The 20,684-nt window shown below is 44.0% G+C and overlaps 1 protein-coding gene across 1 annotated transcript in view; it reads left to right on the top strand.

Annotated features, from left to right (window-relative positions):
* The first annotated feature begins 13,820 nt into the window (after nt 1–13,820).
* Nucleotides 13,821–20,684, top strand: part of LOC123746995 (centrosomal protein of 135 kDa) — a 145,061-nt gene continuing 138,197 nt past the window's right edge. Inside the window, 3 exon segments of the mRNA XM_069317321.1 lie at nt 13,821–13,880; nt 16,990–17,163; nt 17,340–17,528. Coding sequence (XP_069173422.1) covers nt 17,346–17,528 — 183 coding nt within the window. The 5' untranslated portion in view covers nt 13,821–13,880; nt 16,990–17,163; nt 17,340–17,345.

Genomic DNA, 20,684 nt, shown 5'->3' with positions numbered 1-20,684 from the left:
CGCTATAAATAGTAATAATGATAATAATTATAATAGTAATACTTCCTCTCTGTGGTATTAAATCCGGACCGATCATGGGGCGACCCGCCCATTCTGACCACACTCTGAGAGACGGGAATCAGTGGACAGGCAGGAAGACAGGGAGGAACTCTCTGAGTGTCAGTAAACTCAGTACAGAGTGGTCAGGGGGACACTCCACACAGTGCTGGAGGGCGGGAGTGGAGTGGTCAGGGGGACACTCCACACAGTGCTGGAGGGCGGGAGTGGAGTGGTCAGGGGGACACTCCACACAGTGCTGGAGGGCGGGAGTGGAGTGGTCAGGGGGACACTCCACACAGTGCTGGAGGACGGGAGTGGAGTGGTCAGGGGGACACTCCACACAGTGCTGGAGGGCGGGAGTGGAGTGGTCAGGGGGACACTCCACACAGTGCTGGAGGGCGGGAGTGGAGTGGTCAGGGGGACACTCCACACAGTGCTGGAGGGCGGGAGTGGAGTGGTCAGGGGGACACTCCACACAGTGCTGGAGGGCGGGAGTGGAGTGGTCAGGGGGACACTCCACACAGTGCTGGAGGGCGGGAGTGGAGTGGACGTTCAAAGATTTATTGGTATGTGTGCGTACTATCGACGCTTTTGTCAGAACTTTTCCAGTGTTGCCACTCCTCTCACAGACTTGTTGCGGAAGGCCGTTAAATTTAAGTGGTCATCAGACTGTGCTGAGGCATTTAAAAATTTGAAATTGATCTTAGCTTCCGCCCCAGTGCTTGCTAGTCCAAGATTCGACCGACCGTTTAAAATTCATGTTGATGCGTCTGACTCGGGTGCTGGTGCAGTGTTGTTGCAAACTGGGGATGATCAGGTGGAACACCCAGTATATTATTACTCTGTGAAATTTGACAAGGCGCAACGCAATTATTCAGTGGTAGAAAAAGAGGCATTGGCGCTAGTGTTAACATGTAAAAAGTTCGAAGTTTACCTCACAGGTAATATAGTGGAAGTGTACACGGACCATAACCCACTGGTCTTCCTCACTCAGATGAAGGGGAAGAATAAACGCATCCTCAGGTGGGCATTGTACCTACAGGATTTCAATCTTTCCATTACCCACCTACCGGGCAGGCTCAACGTGATAGCCGATGCTCTGACCCGGTTGCCTGAATAACATTCAACTAGGCCACAGGAAGCCATTTACCAACTGTCATGCTTTAGTTATTTTTTTTAGGTTCTCCTGTGACATTAAATATTCCGTGTCCAAATTATTTACTTCCCTTTTTTTTTCAGAGAATTCCTTTGTACTTTTCTTGCAGAGAAATTGTTGGTTTTGATTGATTTTTTTTGTCTTAGATTTTCCTTTTTATTCTCTGTATACTCTTACAAAAAAAAAATATGACTACTATTCTAGTAGTCACATTTTTTTTTTCTCTGAAGGAGGGAGGAGTGTTACGACCCTGAGTTCTTCAGTGGAAACCAGAGGTCAAAATTGAGTTATTAAACTTTCCTATAGTATAGTTGAACGCAACTCGATGTGTCATTGTTTGTATCTTCCCTGCCAGACGTAAGACTATTCTTGTTTCTCAAAGAGCATTTAAAGACTGAGCTGGGGGTTGATTATTAAATAATAACATAGGCACCAACTATGTTTACTAATACTTTAATCATTTGTAAAGTAACAATATGTTGCATAGGGGAAGATTTTTAATGTGCTTAGCTGCACGATCAATTAAGCTCCTTCCAGCACCACCACATGCGGGAGGCCTAAGCTGGTCGCTGGGAGCGTTCTTCTTCTGGCTGGCATTCGTGGGGACGAGACCTACTCTGTGGCTGCACCTCTACTCTCCTCTCTTCTCCTCTTACTTATTTCCCTTACCTGAAGTTCCTGTACCATTAAGTTAAGTACGGGGCATTTTTAAGTGTACCTACTCTGGTGGTAACGATTGGTGAGACCTGGGGGTAGTATTTGCCAGTGTTTTGGGTACCCCTAAGTGTTGTGTTTTGTATTAGGGTACCACGTGGTCTCACTACCCCTAGCTGCATCCAGCTTCAGTGCTTATCCAGTAGTACTTTACCCTAGCTTGTTCTCAGTGTAAACCTTGTATCCTGTCTATGTGGACCAAGGCTTTCAACGTAAGATAGGGTGGTAAAGTTATTATTATTATTGTTATTGGTGTGAGTGTATATGAGGGGTTGTTAAGGGGTTAATAAATAAGTAAAATAGAACAGAATATCCCTTCTTCCTGTGTGGGAGTGCATTGATCAACCCTTAGACTGACATGGTCTAGTAGCAAGTTATTATTACTGTGGATAGTTTATTTTTGGGGCCGGGCCTTTTAGCTCTCCCATATTTGATAACTCTGCCTTCTAACTACCCTTACCCCTTAATAGTACCAGTTTCCCCATAGCAAGCCCACCATTTTTTATAACAAGCACTTAAAGACCGATGAAAAGCAGGAAAGCGAGGCACAGAGCAAAAAGGAAAGTGTAATGGCTTCCACGGAAAAGGAAGACCAAGGAAGTGACGGTGAGAGTGACGTGAGCGAATTGAATATAAGTCCACTAACCACAAAACTGACGTCATAGTGCTACAAGAAATACTGGTGGGTGAGGACTTCAACCTAAGATTCAGCGGTTATCAGAATTTCTCCCTGACTGCTGGGGAAAGAAAACGGGGCCTCACTACCTTTGTAAGTAACAACATTCCTGCACAGATTATTGATGACCACATGGGGGATGATTATGGGTCACTGGGGGTAACCCTTCACTTAAACAATAATGCTCTACATATAATCAACCTATATGTGCCACAGAGTAAACTTGACCTTGACACACTGCCTGAATTTGTTAATGAAGAACCTACCCTGCTGGTCGGTGACCTTAATGCCAGACACCCACACTTTGGTGCCAACTGTCATCAGCCCAATGTCAATGGACGGAAACTGTCACTCTTTGTCAGGGGAAGTGAAAACCTTAGAGTCCTGGGTGATGAACAGCCAACTCACCTCAGAGGAGGAAGATTAGACTATGCTCTCCGGCTGAATGCACAGGACACGGATGCCAGTACACACATTGTGCACAGTTTATGTAGTGACCATTGGGCATTGATTACCACCGTCGACATGTGCAAGAGAAGGAAAGAGACGAATAAAAGAAAAAGGTTATCACTCGGACCAGATAAGAGGCCGCACTTCATAAACAGGATGAGTGACTGGTTCACGGAATACCAAATCCCAGAAGACATTGATACAATTGTTGATGACCTTAATAGCCAAATTGAGCACTGTCTCCGAGTTCCGCGCCGTACGCCTGGGCGCAGTAACCCTCAGAGGAAGAAAATAAAATGGTATGAGAACAATTACATAAAGATTTGAAGAAGATACTTTAAATCAGCAGAAACCTCTAAGAAGCAAGAAGAGATGTTACAAAAGTTAGAGAACCATTTTAACTCCCTACAACAGCAACACACTGCAACCCAAGACGAATCAGACCAACTTAAGCTCCTTGATTCTGTCATCATCTCATCACATGATTTTCTCCATGGTGAACCATGGTGAAGGGTAGGGAAGGTGTGAAGGGTAGGGAAGGTGGTGAAGGGTAGGGAAGGTGGTGAAGGGTAGGGAAGGTGGTGAAGGGTAGGGAAGGTGTAAAGGGTAGGGAAGCTGGTGAAGGGTAGGGAAGGTGGTGAAGGGTAGGGAAGGTGGTGAAGGGTAGGGAAGGTGGTGAAGGGTTGGGAAGGTGTGAAGGGTAGGGAAGGTGGTGAAGGGTAGGGAAGGTGGTGAAGGGTAGGGAAGGTGGTGAAGGGTAGGGAAGGTGGTGAAGGGTTGGGAAGGTGTGAAGGGTAGGGAAGGTGGTGAAGGGTTGGGAAGGTGGTGAAGGGATTGAAAGGTGGTGAAGGGTAGGGAAGGTGGTGAAGGGTTGGGAAGGTGTGAAGGGTAGGGAAGGTGGTGAATGATAGGGAAGGTGGTGAAGGGTTGGGAAGGTGGTGAATGATAGGGAAGGTGGTGAAGGGTAGGGAAGGTGGTGAAGGGTTGGGAAGGTGTGAAGGGTAGGGAAGGTGGTGAAGGGTTGGGAAGGAGTGAAGGGTAGGGAAGGTGGTGAAGGGTTGGGAAGGAGTGAAGGGTAGGGAAGGTGGTGAAGGGTAGGGAAGGTGGTGAAGAGTTACAGTAATGAAGGCAGTAGTATTTAGGGAAGATGGTTACAGTGATGATGGTTGTGAATAGTTAAGATGGTTACAGGAGGAAGATAGTGTGTAGTGAAGATGTGGTGATGCAGACGGTGAATGTATTGACCTGAGGTTCACTGTCACATAACTGGCAGCGACGAGGACAGGAAGCTCGCGGCTCAGGAATTCAGCATTACGTTTTCTGAGACAGAGAGAGTTGGGCGATAGAGGGAAAGAGAGGGAACGAGAGGGACGGAGAGGGGGAGAAGAGAGATAGGGAAAGAGAGATGATAGAGAGAATGTATTTCGAAAGGATAGACCCGGGCGGAGCCGGATGTACACCCTAGTTAAACTGAGTAAATAACTCATCAATACTGCATATTGTTCAGTTAACAATTTTGTGGTTCAGTTTGTGAAGGCAATATGTGCCTCTGGAACATGTTCCTCTACCGCTTACAGAATGGGTATGGGGTGCATAATAAACTTCCTGAGCTAAGTTATTGTAAGAGTTGTCAGTTGCAATATACATGCAAGCAACGGCACAGCTTTAGCCGGCATGACCCCAGAAACTGCATAACTCCTTGGCCTGTGTAGTAAAAATAGAAGTGGTTGGTTAATGAGCCATCTTAACATATATGGAGCGAGGCGTGTCAGAGGCAGGTGTGGGCGGGGTGTTGGTCGTGTACTGCAATGTCTCACACCTGTGGGCGGGGTGTTGGTCGTGTACTGCATTGTCTCACACCTGTGGACGGGGTGTTGGTCGTGAACTGCATTGTCTCACACCTGTGGGCGGGGTGTTGGTCGTGAACTGCATTGTCTCACATCTGTGGGCGGGGTGTTGGTCGTGTGCTACATTGTCTCACATCTGTGGGCGGGGTGTTGGTCGTGTACTGCATTATCTCACACCTGTGGACGGGGTGTTGGTCGTGAACTGCATTGTCTTACACATGTGGAAGAGTTGTTAAGACCACCACACACCTGTGGGAGGGTTGTTAAGGCCACCACACAACCCCTAAGCCACCCATCAAGTATACTTTATACCTCAACATAGTCCTAATAAGGCTACAGTTAACTCTCGGTGTCTATACCCCGAGAGGGAGGATACATGTGTGGTGTATATGTGAAGGGTGTGGGCGGGGCGGGCGGTAGTGGTGGGCGGAAGGGTGCGCACAACCACTCACCCCACTACTGCAGACACATCGCCCGCACACAACCTCCACTTCGAATACGTAACCAAGTAGTGTGTAATGGCCTGCATCCCTAAACTAACCGGCTGAAGGTCGGGGAGGTGGAGAAAGCAGGCTGTGAATGGCTAATGGAACACATGCGGCTGCCGCCTGCTGCCAATACCAACACCCACAACCTATGTAAACAGGACCACCCGTCCTTCCCACCATAATGAAGTGTACCTGTATTATTATTATCATTGTTATTTAATCTGCTTGCCCCAGTAAATTGTGGAAATTTACTCTATAGTGTGGATGTTCTTCTTACTCCTACAGCCTACTGTTACTATTAAAACTGTTGTCATTGCTACTTGACATTGTTGTATCAGGGGTCGGGGTTATTACACACTCGATACTGATCTTAACTGATACTTTACTCACTTGCGAACAGAGACCCCCAACGACCGGCTAACGGGAGCCGGTGGCTGAGCGGACAGAACATTGGACGCGACGCGTGATCCTGTGGTCCCGGGTTCGATCCCGGGCCCCGGCGAGAAACAATAGGCAGAGTTTCTTTCACCCTGATACCCTGTTACCTAGCCGTAAATAGGTACCTGGGAGTTAGTCAGCTGTCACGGGCTGCTTCCTGGGGACCAGAAGAACATGGCACGATGTGCAGAATACCCCCGTTGAAAAGCAGAGGTGCAACAGGTACTCTGAGAGAGAACTCTATCAACATCAGAGGCCCGAGACTGTTCAACACGCTTCCACTACACATAAGGGGCATAACTGGCCGACCCCTCACAGTGTTCAAGAGAGAACTGGATAAGCACCTCCAAAGGATACCTGATCAACCAGGCTGTGACTCATACATCAAGCTGCGAGCAGCCGCGTCCAACAGCCTGGTTGATCAGTCCAGCAACCAGGAGGCCTGATCGACGACCGGGCCGCGGGGACGCTAAGCCCCAAAAGCACCTTAAGGTAACCTCAAGGTAAAGGGGTGGAGGCCTGGTCGAGGACCGGGCCGCGGGGACACTTAGCCCCGAAATCATCTCAAAATAACCTCAAGATAACTACTCCCTGATAACAATACGACTGACCACGGCAACCACACTTCTGCGGCCGTCAATCACCAATGGACACTGGAGTGCTTATAATAAGTTGGGAGATCACCTTGTAATCACCTTATTCTTGGAGAGGGGGTTCAGCGTCACCTTTATTTAGGGGTGCGGCTCCAAACTAGCCTATTTGTCATGTGTACACACCCACTCGAGCCGCCGTGACTCCTCCCACACTCTCCTTATTATGGGATGATCTCCTAAATCCCCTTTATGAGGTTACCGACCTCTGTCAACCAATTAACAGCCGTGTCTCTCTCTCTCTCTCTCTCTCTCTCTCTCTCTCAAAAAATATATAGATAATATTACAGTACAGCACCCTAGGCAACTACCAACCGGTAACACTCCAAAATCATTTCGTCTTCACCAAAATAAACTGTATAAGGCTGCTTCTCTATTTTTAGCACACAACCTACTGCCTCCTAATTGCTTGGACTGGAATACCTGGCTCATAAAAATCTCTCCAACAAAAAAATATATCAATTTCTCACCTTACACTGCATCTCTCATGCCAATATGCAATGAAGCATTCCCTCATACATTATAAAGGAATCCATACCCTTCTCTGTTCTACTTCCTGAGGCCCACCACTTAGAACATTTGTCTGGGTCCTCAAAATCAGGAAGGTACTCCTGCAGTCCTCCCAATATCACGGCCTCACAAAAGAAACGTGTAGCGCCCCTGCACTCGAAGTTCAGCTCCGCACTTGGAGTTCAGCTCTAGTCCTGGTGATTCACCATATAATCTTCCTCAGACACGAAACAAAAAAATCTCTCGCCACGTCCTCTCTCGCGGACATTATGGCCAGGTAAAGAGAGTAACCTTCAATAACTACTGTAATGAATCTGATTATAATCACATTCACCTTAATTAGATTACCACTAATCTGGTGTTAATTATACAACAAAGTTGCTCTGGTCTGTTCATCACATTTAATTGAATAATAATGATTAAAATCTGAGCATTTCCAGCTGCCATTTACGTGTTCATCTCTTAGCATCACTGTGTTATGTATGCTGGCGGTGACCACTGGGCGAGGTGGACGCGAGCACACTCTCCTCCTCCTCCTCCTCCCTCTGGTAATGTAAGCGTTGGCCAACTGCATAACCAACAGCTTTGTATTATTTTCAGTTTTGCTTGTGAATCTCATGAAGAAACTCGTGTCCGGTTACAGCAATGCACACGAAGGTAATCCATATCAAAGAGAATTGTGAAACTATTAAGTTTGACTTGCAACGCCACTTTTACATGCCAGAGGTACGCTGGCCATGGCGTGCGATCCAAGCTGAGGTAAACAACCACTTGAGCTGCTAGAAGCTGTTGCGCTAACATAAGTTAATAACATAAGGGAGTTATTCTTATTTCACACATTTTATGTACTTTTTATTTAGACTGTTCGAAGTAGAATATAAGAAAACACCCATCCATCCTCATCCTATGCTTGTCTAAGTTGCTACCAACCTCAAAAACATCCATAAATATTAACATACTGTGTAATCTAATACATTAAAAATATATGTAAACTCATACTGTTCTATATTAGAACTTCAACCTTGTCATTGGAGTAATAATGGATAGAAAGACTGTGGCTTTTGCCTGGCCTTATGTGTTTGTCTGTGTTAGGTACTGACTAGTAAAGCTGAACATTGTCTTCTTTCTGTATGGAGACGTCGGGTTCCTCTGCTGGTTCCTCTGCCACTCAAGTACTCTCTAGTCTGCTCCAGTTTGAACAAATAAACACCCTCGTGTAAATATTTTCTTATCATCTAACTTATGTATCTCTCACTTGAACTCGTTTTATTGACAGTTTGCTAACACATGTTGCCATAACATGTACACTCCAGGGGAGGGAGGGCCGGCACCCACCCTCTCCTGCGGCCCGCTACGCCAACCACACCTTCACAACCCAATTATCACAGTTTAAGTTAAAAATGCTGCACATGTATTGACAAATTACTGCGTTGTGTCCATTCAAAAGAAGGTGGTTGTAGATCTCCTGGTGTACTCACCTAGTTGTGGTTGCGGGGGTTGAGTTTCGGCTCATTGGTCCCGCCTCTCAACCGTCAATCTATTGGTGTACGCACTTACGAACCTGTACATCTTTTCTCAATCTTTGGTGGCTTTGTTTACAATTATTAAACAGTTTAATGAGCTCCAAAGTACCAGGAGGCTGTTTATAACAATAACATCTGTTGATTGGGAAGTTTTCATGCTTGTAAACTGTTTAATAAATGTAACTGTATAAAATATAGTTTTAATAACAGTTACGCAAGTTTAATAAATGTAACTTCGTAACTGCTTTGTGAATCTGGGGCCAGATTCCTGAGCTTCTCGAGCTCTGTCATAAGGTGTATGGAGTGTAGGATGTTTGTGATGATAAAGTAAAATCTTTACTGCATTTTTTGTTGTTAATTGATGAAAGTAGAGATGTAACAGATAGAACGCTACATCCAGTTTGTATGTGTAGTGTTGACCAAGAGTTTGTGCAATTTATATCAATAAAAGAACAGATGATGAATACTTGATGAGTATGAGGTGGTGCTTGTTTGCCAGATTAGACGGTTGGGGGGCGTGTGTGTGTCTGCCCGGCTGTGCTGACGTGGCGTTCACGATGGGGCTCAGTCTGTGGGCCTCGAATTTTCTGTACGGGCTGGGTACCCTGAGATAGCGCTGGTGTGTGATGTGCTTTCTGTCCCTGTGATGGATATTTATGGAGTCGAGTTGGTGACAGCCCGTCGGGCGATCGTGAAGTTCACGGAGGAGTTGGCGTATCGGGAATTTCTCCGACGTTACGAGGAGCGGACCATTTCCCTGCCGGATGGTGCGGGCACTGTGACCCTCTCTGATCGGAGTGGTGCCCTTACTTACGTCAGTGTACATGGGGCTCCCCTGGAGTTTCCAGAGGGTCTGCTACGGTGGTACTTCGGTCGATTTGGTGCCGGAGTTAGTGTGCGGTTGAACGTGGTGTCTTCCAGTCCGCTCAAGGGTGTGAGGACTAATATTCGCACCCTGGGCATGCGGCTCCGGACTGACATTGTGTCCTCTGTGCGCCTTATGGGTTACAACGTTCGGGTGTTTTACACCTGCCAACCTCGGACATATTATCGTTGTGGCCTCTTGGGCCATCAGGCTGTTGACTGTTCTGCGCCTGCCGTTGCGCCCGTGAACCTCTTCAGTGAGGAAGATTTTCCACCGCTTCCTGTGGAGGAGGCTTCGGATGTCGACGTCTCTTCCGCCGTGTGGATGTGCCCCCTGTGTCGACTGTTGCGCCGCCTGTTGCGCCCCCTGTTGTTGTCGCCTCTCCTCCGGAGGTTGTGTCGTTGCCTGGTGATCGTCCTGCTCCGGTTGGTGTCCCTGGGATTCTTCTGCCTGCCTTCTGCTCGAATCCCCTGTCTTCCAGTTCTGCCTCTGCTGCGTCTTAACCGGTATCTGCACCCTCGCCGTCTGTTCCGGCTGTGCTGGGTACTGGGGTGGATCCGGCGCTTCCTCCCGTTCCTGGTCTGGTGCCCCATGTGGTTGAGGATGCTGCCGTTCTGCAACGTGCATCGGTTTGCCCGACTTGTGGTGCACGTGTCTCTGGGTCAGCCTCCGGGTCTGATGATGTGCAGCCAGAGCCTAAGCGTTCCCGGCGTTCATCTGCTGTATGGGCTGACGTTGACGACTTCGACGATTGTGGAACTTCCAGCGACGGCGGGGAGGCTCCGGTTGTGTTGCATACTACGGTGGTGGCAGAGGTGCATCTGCCTGAGGAAGCCGGTGTCGGGGGTTTCGGCCTCCAATTCTGGCCTGATGTCTGCGGATCCTGCTTCAGGTGCGTCGCCTGCGTCGGATGGCTCCGGTTCTTCGTGGGGGGGTAGTTTCCCCTAATGAGGTTCGTGGTGAGCGGAGTGACCTGGTGGTGGTGTTGAAAAAGGCTGCTCGCTCTGGGGGTTCTGTAGCCCCTTCCTCGTTCCCCGTTTCATCAGCGGCGGTCTCGACGCTTCTTCCGTCTCCGGCCGTCTCTTCAGTGTCACCTGCTGTCTCGGTGGAGGTGTTACCATCTCGTCGATCGTCCCATGCTTCTGAGCGTACGGCGGCACAGCCGTCTCGGCAGGCCTCGTACGCTTCTTCGGTGTCGTTTGCTTCCTCGAAGGGTGTGGTTTGCGCTCCCCAGCCTCGTTATGCGACTTGCGTCAGTGATCTTAAGGATTGGCCCATGCCGCCTGATCTGGAGATTCCTGAGTTTATGCTGGCCCCACGGCGGCAGGGGATTCTCAACCCAACCGACTTGGAAGATTTGATTTGGGAGGCTTGGGAAGATTTGGGATTTGGGGATTTACTTGATGGAGGTCACCAACTGACGGAGGTCACTAGTTGATGGAGGTCACCAACTGACGGAGGTCACTAGTTGATGGAGGTCACCAACTGACGGAGGTCACCAACTGACGGAGGTCACCAACTGACGGAGGTCACCAACTGACGGAGGTCATCAACTGACAGAGGTCACCAACTGACTGAGGTCACCGGTTGACGGAGGTCACCAACTGACGGACGTCACCGGTTGACGGAGGTCACCAACTGACAGAGGTCACCAACTGACAGAGGTCACCAACTGACGGAGGTCACCAACTGACGAAGATAATATTGCCTCATCTGTGAACATGAGTAATGTAGTTCACCCGGGTGGGTGGTGAAGTGTGTGTGTGATGACCCAGTCACCCCGCCCTAGTGGCACCCACATTAACCAGTTGGTGTTGATGTAAAGTACATCATCATCACTACAAGTGGCCTGAAGAGTTTATAATCATTAAGACGCCTCACACCAGCGGTGTACTATTGATATTCTTGATACACATACACTGTATATTCATGAATGATTACACAATACACCATGAACCTGGAGCGTCCGGAGTGTCTTCACCGCTATGCTTACACTCTACACTGATTGCGAGAAATAACGCATCATACATACTGCCTGACTAAGAGCTCCACACAATTATACAGCCTTAACACGAAATGAAAGCTGATGATCTTTGTTCATGTGAACTACACTAACTTCAAGGGTGAACTAGACTCATCTAGGAGCACATGGATATATTCGAATCAGTTTGGCTATCTAGGTCTAATTCCCTGCCTGGGAATCGAACTCTGGTACAGTTTATTGTAAGCTTACGTATTCTCAATCATCGAGCTTGCCAAATTACTCTATTCCACTTTAATGCATGAACTGATGGGGTGAGAGAGAAGGAATGAGTGGCGTAAAACAGGTTTGAATATATATTCTCGTAGAACTAGATAAAATCCCCCAAATCATCTTTGTTGTGCAGTACGTTGCAGACCTACCTAAGAGATCATCAGGTACTGTGTTACCTTACCTCATATTGTTCCTTGTACACTCATGACTGTAAAATGGCCTTGACGCGTTCGCCAGTTGAGAACAAATGGTCATTAAGTTTAGAAACACCAGTACAGCTGACCACATAGTGGTCACTTGGGCTACCGTCATGATGGATGGAATCATAACCTGATTCCTGTTACCTGGTCAGGACTATACTGAGGTCCTGGTCATCTGGTGAACACTTACACATATACGGGTCTGTGGAGGCTGGCTTAGATCACACAATGACACATACACGGGTCTGTGTAGGCTGCCTTAGATCACACAAGGACACATACACGGGTCTGTGGAGGCTGCCTTAGATCACACAAGGACACACACACGGGTCTATGTAGGCTGCCTTAGATCACACAATGACACATACACGGGTCTGTGTAGGCTGCCTTAGATCACACAAGGACACATACACGGGTCTGTGTAGGCTGCCTTAGATCACACAAGGACACATACACGGATCTGTGGAGGCTGCCTTAGATAACACAATGACACATACACGGATCTGTGGAGGCTGCCTTAGATCACACAAGGACACATACACGGGTCTGTGTAGGCTGGCTTAGATCACACAGATGTTCAGATTCAGATTCAGATGTTTATTCAGGTAAGGTATATACATACAAGTGATGTTACATTAATGGATTGATATATAGATAGAGCTAGTACATACAATGCCTAAAGCCACTATTACGCAATGCGTTTCGGGCAAGAAAACATTAATATCTAGAACTTAATACTAATTGAGCATAAAGAATAAAAGATGTTGAGAACAAATACAAATAAAGATAAAAAAAAAGGGGGAAACATGACTGAAAAAGCAGCACAAATACAATAGGTTGACAAACAGTGTTGATTAAAAAAAAAAAAAAAAAAAAAAATAACAGACATGGGTTGACAATAGAGGAGTGAGGTAGATTACAGGGAATTTATTAGGTAGTGTTTAGTTTTTATCTTAAACTGGTTGAGAGAGGTACAGTCTTTAACATGGTTGGGAAGGTCATTCCACATTCTGGGCCCCTTGATTTGACACAAGGACACATACACGGGTCTGTGTAGGCTGCCTTAGATCACACAATGACACATACACGGGTCTGTGGAGGCTGCCTTAGATCACACAATGACACAAACACGGGTCTGTGGAGGCTGCCTTAGATCACACAAGGACACATACACGGGTCTGTGGAGGCTGCCTTAGATCACACAAGGACACATACACGGGTCTGTGTAGGCTGGCTTAGATCACACAAGGACACATACACGGGTCTGTGTAGGCTGGCTTAGATCACACAAGGACACATACACGGGTCTGTGTAGGCTGCCTTAGATCACACAATGACACATACATGGGTCTGTGGAGGCTGCCTTAGATCACACAATGACACATACACGGGTCTGTGGAGGCTGCCTTAGATCACACAATGACACATACACGGGTCTGTGTAGGCTGCCTTAGATCACACAAGGACACATACACGGGTCTGTGGAGGCTGCCTTAGATCACACAATGACTATTGTGTGATCTAAGGCATTATTTACTATTAATTTATTATTTACTATTATAAAATAAACAAGTCCCCACTCTGAGCGCGTTTTCTTTCAACCGCAGAAATAGCTAGTGTCTTGCAAAAGACGGACAGCAGTGAACACTAGCCAGCGCATAGGTACATACGAAAGCGTTCGTGTATGTAAACTTGTTTGTGAACGAACTGATTTTTTGTATACTGAACCGTCGGTATCCATAACGCTTATAAACAATTCAACCTGTCCCCAGTTTGGATAGTTTAAATAGCGAACGCACACCAGCGAATAACGATCACAATAAAACCATCGCGTTTATGTTGAGAATGATAAGAGCTTCAAAAGTGTTTGTTGCGTTATGGTGTAGATAGAGGAAGGGACAAAATAAAGTTAGACAGTTTTAATATGTAGATAGAGGAGCGGCGACTAAAACACATTAGGCAGTGAGTGGTGCGCTAGAGGGAGACTTGCCGCACGGTGGGGCGGGAGGTTGTGTTTACGGCGTCAGCTGATCCTTGGTGTTGTCTGTGTTGGGCTGGTGGTGGCGCCAGGTATAAATGTGGCGCGGGGCACTTGTCCCCCAGTTTGTTGCTTAATTATACATATTCAGCCAGTGCTTTGACTATTTAATATTTTTCCTGTAACGAGAGGTCACCTCCTCCTAATATATGTTCGATGATAAAGGGTATTTTTAGTGCGATAAATACTTGTTTGAAGTTTACTCTGGCACTGATGTCGGAAACGGTGAAGGAGGTAGTGTTTTGATTGTCTCAGGCACCTGCCACTGGATGCAGAGTTCGTTGGTGTCTGGTCTGTACTTAGAGCTGTGCATTTAATTTATTCACAAGGGGATACAATGGGTTGGTGAGAGTACATAACATTTATATTTTTACATTTATACAACGCCACAAACAACGCTTTGAGCTTTAAGGGCAGGTCCTTAATCTTACCTCAGGTAAGGTGAAGAGGTACAGTGTAGCAAGGTTAGTGTAGTATAGGTTGTACATCAACATGTACCACAATATAAATTGACAGAAGTGATTACACTGGTAAAGATATATGTCTTAACTACTGATATTGGGGAAGAGATGAGTAAGTACTGTACAAGATACTTACAGTGGGAGTTTGAAGCACAAGGTAGAAAACTATTAGAATGAAATTAGGTACTTTTTGGTTTTACTTTTGAATAAGGCATAGGTTAGATAATTTTTTAATTCATCAGGGAGTGACTTCCATAGACTAGGTCCTTTTATTTGCATGGAGTGTTTGCACAGATTTACTCTGACTGGGGATATCAGAGAGATATTTATTTCTGGTGTGGTGATTGTGTTCTATTACATCTGTCAAGGAAATGTTTCAGATCAAGATTTAGCAGCATTTAGGAACAAGGTTTTGTACATGTATCACATGAGAATGTGCGGAGTGAGTATATGTTTAGCATGTTAAGGGACTTAACCAGAGGGGCTGTGTGTTGTCTGAAGACAGAGTTTGTTACAGTTCTCATAGCAGATATTTGCTGAATGATGATGGGCTTGAGGTAATTTGCAGTGGTTGAACCCCATGCATAGATGCCATACATAAAATAGGGATAGATTAACACAGAATGAGAGGAGAGCAGAGTGGGGAATATAATATCTGATTTTAGAAAGTATACCGACCGTTTTTTGAGATTTGTTTGGCCGTGTGTTGTATGTTGGTGCTGAAATTCAGTCTTGTCTATGGCCTGAAGTCTATGTCAGTCTTCAGTCTATGGCCTAAGCCATACAACTTCACCGTTGTTTTCACTGCCAATCATCTTATGTCATGGTTGTTACATTGAATGTAAATTTTACTACAATGAACCTACAAATAATCCTCAAATTATGCTAAAGTGTACCTTTAATAATCCTCAAATTTCACTGTAATGTATATAATAATTCTCTTCAAATTTTCTTACAATGTACCTGTTAACATTTTTAAATTTTGCAACAAATTACCTACTTAAATTTATCTGTTAGATTAAGGACCTGCCCGAAATGCTATGCTTGCTAGTGGCTTTACAAGAATGTAAAATCATCTATGCTATGCACTCTCATAAACCCAATGAACCTTCTTGTACTAATAAGCCACTAATACACAGTGTTTTGGGCAAGGTGTGTGGGGAAAAACATTTAGACTAAAGCTTAATACTAATTGAGATTAAAGTATAAATTGTGTAGAAAAAGGAAAAAAAAAGGGGGGGGGGGCACCTGGCAGAAATCAGTAATTTTACAACTTGGTCAACATAATTGAGATAAGACTAGATGAGTAATAGTCCATTTTATTACTCATGTTAACATTGTCTATCTGAAGTTGAATTTGATTTGATAATTTACTTCCAAATAAAATGTATTAGGGCTTTTCTATGTTTAGTGTGAATTTGTTGGTTGACATGATGGAATTCTAGATTACCATCAAGGAGACTATCAAAGAATAGGAGAGGAACTACAAACCATCACCTGGAGGGAGCTGATAGGCGAACATGGCATGGCGTGGTAGCTAAATGATTGTGGGATTATGCTACCGGACTGACACAGCAGCGGCAGAGGAAATTGCGGATCTGCATAATGTGATCAACGTGGCATCTGAAACCTGAACCCTAGTAATGGGGGTACCTGCTCAACTTTTGAGCAGGTATCCATCAAAGCCAAATTTGCATTTATCAGAGTAAAATGCCATCATACGATGTTTAAATATCATTATGGCACAATGATATGCCAGCATGCCATATTAATACTGTATACATTATCCACATTCATTCGTTATACTGCACATGTTTGAGCAATAAAACAAGGACACTTAGTAGGTGCCACTTCTCTTGTTTTCAAGTTTACAACATTTGATTTTCATAAAAATTAATACTGTAGCTTTGTTTCAAATAACACTTCACTCATTCTTATATGTTGTGTGTCAGTACAATGGGGCCTCGACTTACGATGCTAATCCGTTCCCAGAGACGGATCGTAAGTCGAAGCGATTTTTCCAATAAGAAATAAAGTGAATTGAATTAATCCGTTCCCCACCCTCCAAAATATTAACATACAAATACATTTTATACTGAATACAATGTTTTTTCTAAATACAATACAGTACCAAAGTTTCTCTTACCTTTATGGAGGGCTCTTGATGGCGTATGGAAGATGGTGATGAGGGGGGAGGAGGAGAGTTGTTACTGTTTAGAAGGGGAGTCCCCTTTCATTATCACATCAGGCAGTGATGTTTTCTCTGGGGTACTCTCTCTCCTATGTTTTGCCTGAATACCACTAGGACCTGGTTGTGGTTCAGTGCTTGTTTGTCTCACTACAAATTTGTCAAGAGACATTTGTTTTTCCCTTCGTTTTAATATTTGTCTGTAATGATGTATCAGTGTCATTGAAGAGGTTAAGGCAACGACCTACTGCAGCTTGATTTGGGTGAGTCGTTTCAGCAAAGGTTTGCAATTCTTCCCATGCTGCACACATTTTCTTAATTGTTGAGGAAAAGACATTCAGTACTTTTGTTTCTGCTCTATGGTCATCCTTACATGGGTTTTCATATGTTGAGCCTTACCACTGACTTTCCTGGGACTCATGGTGTGATATATAATAATTACTTTAATGTTCAAAATGCAAAAAATCACCACAAAAGCAGAATTTCTTATAGGCGTGATTGTCACTAAGAGGGCAGCTGTAGTAAACTGAGGCAGATCGGCCACATGACCGGGAACCACGCGCTCGGTCGACCCGAACATGTACCAACAAGTATCGGAAGTCGACGACACCATCGGATGTCGAGTCGCATTTTTCGATGAAATTTACATCATAACTCGAAATTATTGTAAGTAGGGGCAATCGTATTTCGAGGTGCCACTGTATTTTCTTTTAATGTGAACAGATACATCATTTGAAACATTTGCCTTAAGTTATTAGTATAGCTTAACTAGATACTTAAAGATTATTTCATTTGAGAAGGTTGGCCTACAGCTTTCTTGTCTTATCTATCTATCTCCTCAGAGTAGCATGTACCTGAACATGGCTGGTGGCAGTGTGATTCATGAGGTGCGGCAAACCCTCGATAATCTGGGTTACCGTCAGCCTCTCCCTCCAGATGCCCTGCCTCTTGTCCAGCATCTCCTGGATGACCTTTTGTGCTGCACAAAAGACCTCAAGGAGACTAAGGAAAATCTTGCTTACACACAGAAGGTAAGTTGGGTATTGATTTTGTAACCTGTGCTTCAAATTCAGTACAACAAAATTGTATCAGTGTGTTATATATATATATAGGGAATATAAGAACATAAGAACATAAGAACAAAGGTAACTGCAAGAGGCCTATTGGTCCATACGAGGCAGCTCCTATTTATAACCACCCAATCCCACTTATATACATGTCCAACCCACGTTTGAAACAATCGAAGGACCCCACCTCCATCACGTTACACGGTAATTGGTTACACAAATCAACAATCCTGTTACTGAACCAGTATTTACTCAAGTCTTTCCTAAATCTAAACGTATCTAATTTATACCCATTTTTTCATGATCTGTCATGTGTTGATACTTTTAATACCCTTATTAATATCCCTTTTGTTATGTCCATTCATCCACTTGTAAATCTCTATCATGTCACCACTAACTCTTCGCCTTTCCAGTGAATGCAATTTAAGCTTTGTTAATCTCTATTCATATGACAGATTTCTAATTTGGGGAATTAACTTTGTCATCCTACGCTGGACATGTTCAAGTGAATTTATATCCATTTTATAGTACAGTGAGCAAAACTGAACTGCATAATCTAAATGGGGCCTAACCAGAGCAAGATATAGCTGAAGAACAACACCAGTTGTCTTCTTACTAACGCTTCGATTAATAAATCCCAGTGTCCTATTTGCTTTATTACGAACATTCATATGTTGATCTCTTGGTTTTAAATTCTTACTAATCATAACTCACAGATCCCTTTCCTAATCCGACTTCGCAATCTCAACACCATCTCGCTCGTATCTTGTAACTCTATCATCATTACCTAGCCTCAAGACTTTACATTTATCAGCATTAAACTGCATCTGCCAATCTTTGACCATGTCAAAACCCTATTTAGATCTACTTGAAGTGACAGTGAGTCGTCTTCCGTGTTTATTTCTCTACCGATTTTTATATCATTGGGAAACTTGCAAATGTTGCTACTCAAATCTGAATCTAAATCACTTATATATATATTATAAACAACAAAGGTCCCAGGGCAGAGCCTTGAGGCACTCCACTTACAACATTTTCCCACTCTGACTTAACCCCCATTTATACTATGTTTTCTTTGGTATAGCCATGCCCTAATCCAAGTTAATACAGCACCCCCAATACCATGAGCCTCTATCTTTTTAATCAGTCTTTCATGTGGCACTGTATCAAAAGCTTTGCCAAAGTCAAGGTACACAACATCACAATCCTTACCACTATCAACTGCTTCAACTATGCTGGAATAAAAAGATATCACATTTGTTAAACATGAACGATCATTTATAACACCATGTTGAGAATCATTTATTAATTTATGTTTTTCAAGATGAAGACGAATTGTATTTGCAGTTAGTGATTCAAGTAACTTTCCCCAATAGACATTAGGGTAATTGGCCGATAGTTTGACGCAAATGATCTATCTCCTTTCTTAAAAGTTGGTACCACATTAGCAACCTTCCATGACTCTGGCACTCTGCCTGACTCTGTTGATTTATTAAATATGGGTAGACAGTGGCTCGCAAAGCTCCTCTTTGCATTCTTTAGGCACCCTGGCAAACACTTCATCCGGCCCTGGGGATTTGTTTGGTTTGAGTTTTACCATTTGTTTAATTACATCCTCCCTGGTAACTGCTAAACTAGTCAACCTGTCCTTGTCCCCACCCACATAGACTTGCTCGGCTGAAGGCATATTGTTAAGTTCCGCTTTAGTAAATACAGAGATAAAATATTAAAAAAAAAAATACTACTCATCTCTTCGACATTATCCATTATCTAACCTGTCTCGGTTTTTAATGGATCTATCCTTTCCCTAATCTTTGTTCGATATAACTGAAAAATTTGTCTTTGCTTGCCCTGCTATGCAAACTTCATAGTTTCTTTTTGCTCTCCTTATCTCTTTATTAACATTTCTAACCAGTTGTACGAATTCCTGTTCTAAACTGGCTTTCCCATTCTTAATTCTTTTGTACCACGCTCTCTTTTTAACTATAAGGTTCTTCAGATCCTTTGTTATCTACTTTGGGTCATTAGTATTTGATCTATTCAATTTGTATGGTACTGTATACTACGTTCCTGTGCTTTGCTTAGAATATTTTTAAATAAGTTATATTTTGAATCCACATCGAAATCCCTTTTTACGTCACCTATCGCTGGGGTCACGTCTCGCTCCAAGATCTGCCCACCTCCCCATGCCCAAGACTTTCCAATGTATTTGACCCAAAAAAATTCTTAGGCTATTAAAATCAGCTTTTTGAAAATCTGGCACTTTAACAGAATTTTCGTCTACAGATCTATTCCATTCTATGCTAAATCTGATTTCTTTGTGATCACTGTTCTCCTAGCTCACTTCCTATTTCGATGTCATTAAATTGTGTTTTCCTGTTAGTTAACACTAAATCTAAAATATTATTTTTCCGCGTTGGTTCCTTAATGTGTTGCCTAAGAAAGCAATCATCAATTAATTCTAGAACATCTTCTGCTTCAATATACCCTGTTCTGTTAAACCAGTTTATTCCACTAAAATTAAAGTCACCCATGACACAAATACTGCTAGACCTAGATGCTCTAGATATTTCATCCCATAGGTGCTTTGCTTCCATCCTGTCTTAAGTTTGGTGGCCTGTATATAACTCCTATTATAAGATTATTTGATTTTTCGTTCAATTCTATCCAAATAGTTTCTGTGTGTGGCTCAGTTTTGATTCCCTCTTTGAGACTACATTTCAAATTTTCCCTAACATATATGGCTACTCCACCTCGACATGTAATATATCTATGTGTGAAATAGTTTAAATCCAGTTATTTGATATTCAGCTAATAGTTCTCTGTTTTCTACATTCATCCACATTTTGGTAAGTGCAATAATATCTATTTTTTCTATGCAGACAAGAGCATTTAAATCATTTATTTTGTTTCTTAGACTTCTACTGTTAGTGTAATATACCCTAAGTGTATAGTTATTTTGAGACCCTTCTCTTTCCCTGATCATTTTGCCAATTTGTTTCCCCCACAAACACATACTTTTATTACCTCCTTTCTCCATATCAATTCCCATACCACTATCTACTAACAGTTTAAACCCAAACCCAAACCCAAACAAAGGCCTCTAACCACTCGTTCCAA

This window comes from Procambarus clarkii, chromosome 87 (assembly GCF_040958095.1).
Source record: "Procambarus clarkii isolate CNS0578487 chromosome 87, FALCON_Pclarkii_2.0, whole genome shotgun sequence".
Taxonomy (NCBI): domain Eukaryota; kingdom Metazoa; phylum Arthropoda; class Malacostraca; order Decapoda; family Cambaridae; genus Procambarus; species Procambarus clarkii.
The sequence above is the reverse complement of the archived record's forward strand: the minus strand, read 5'-3'. Positions and strand labels throughout refer to the sequence as shown.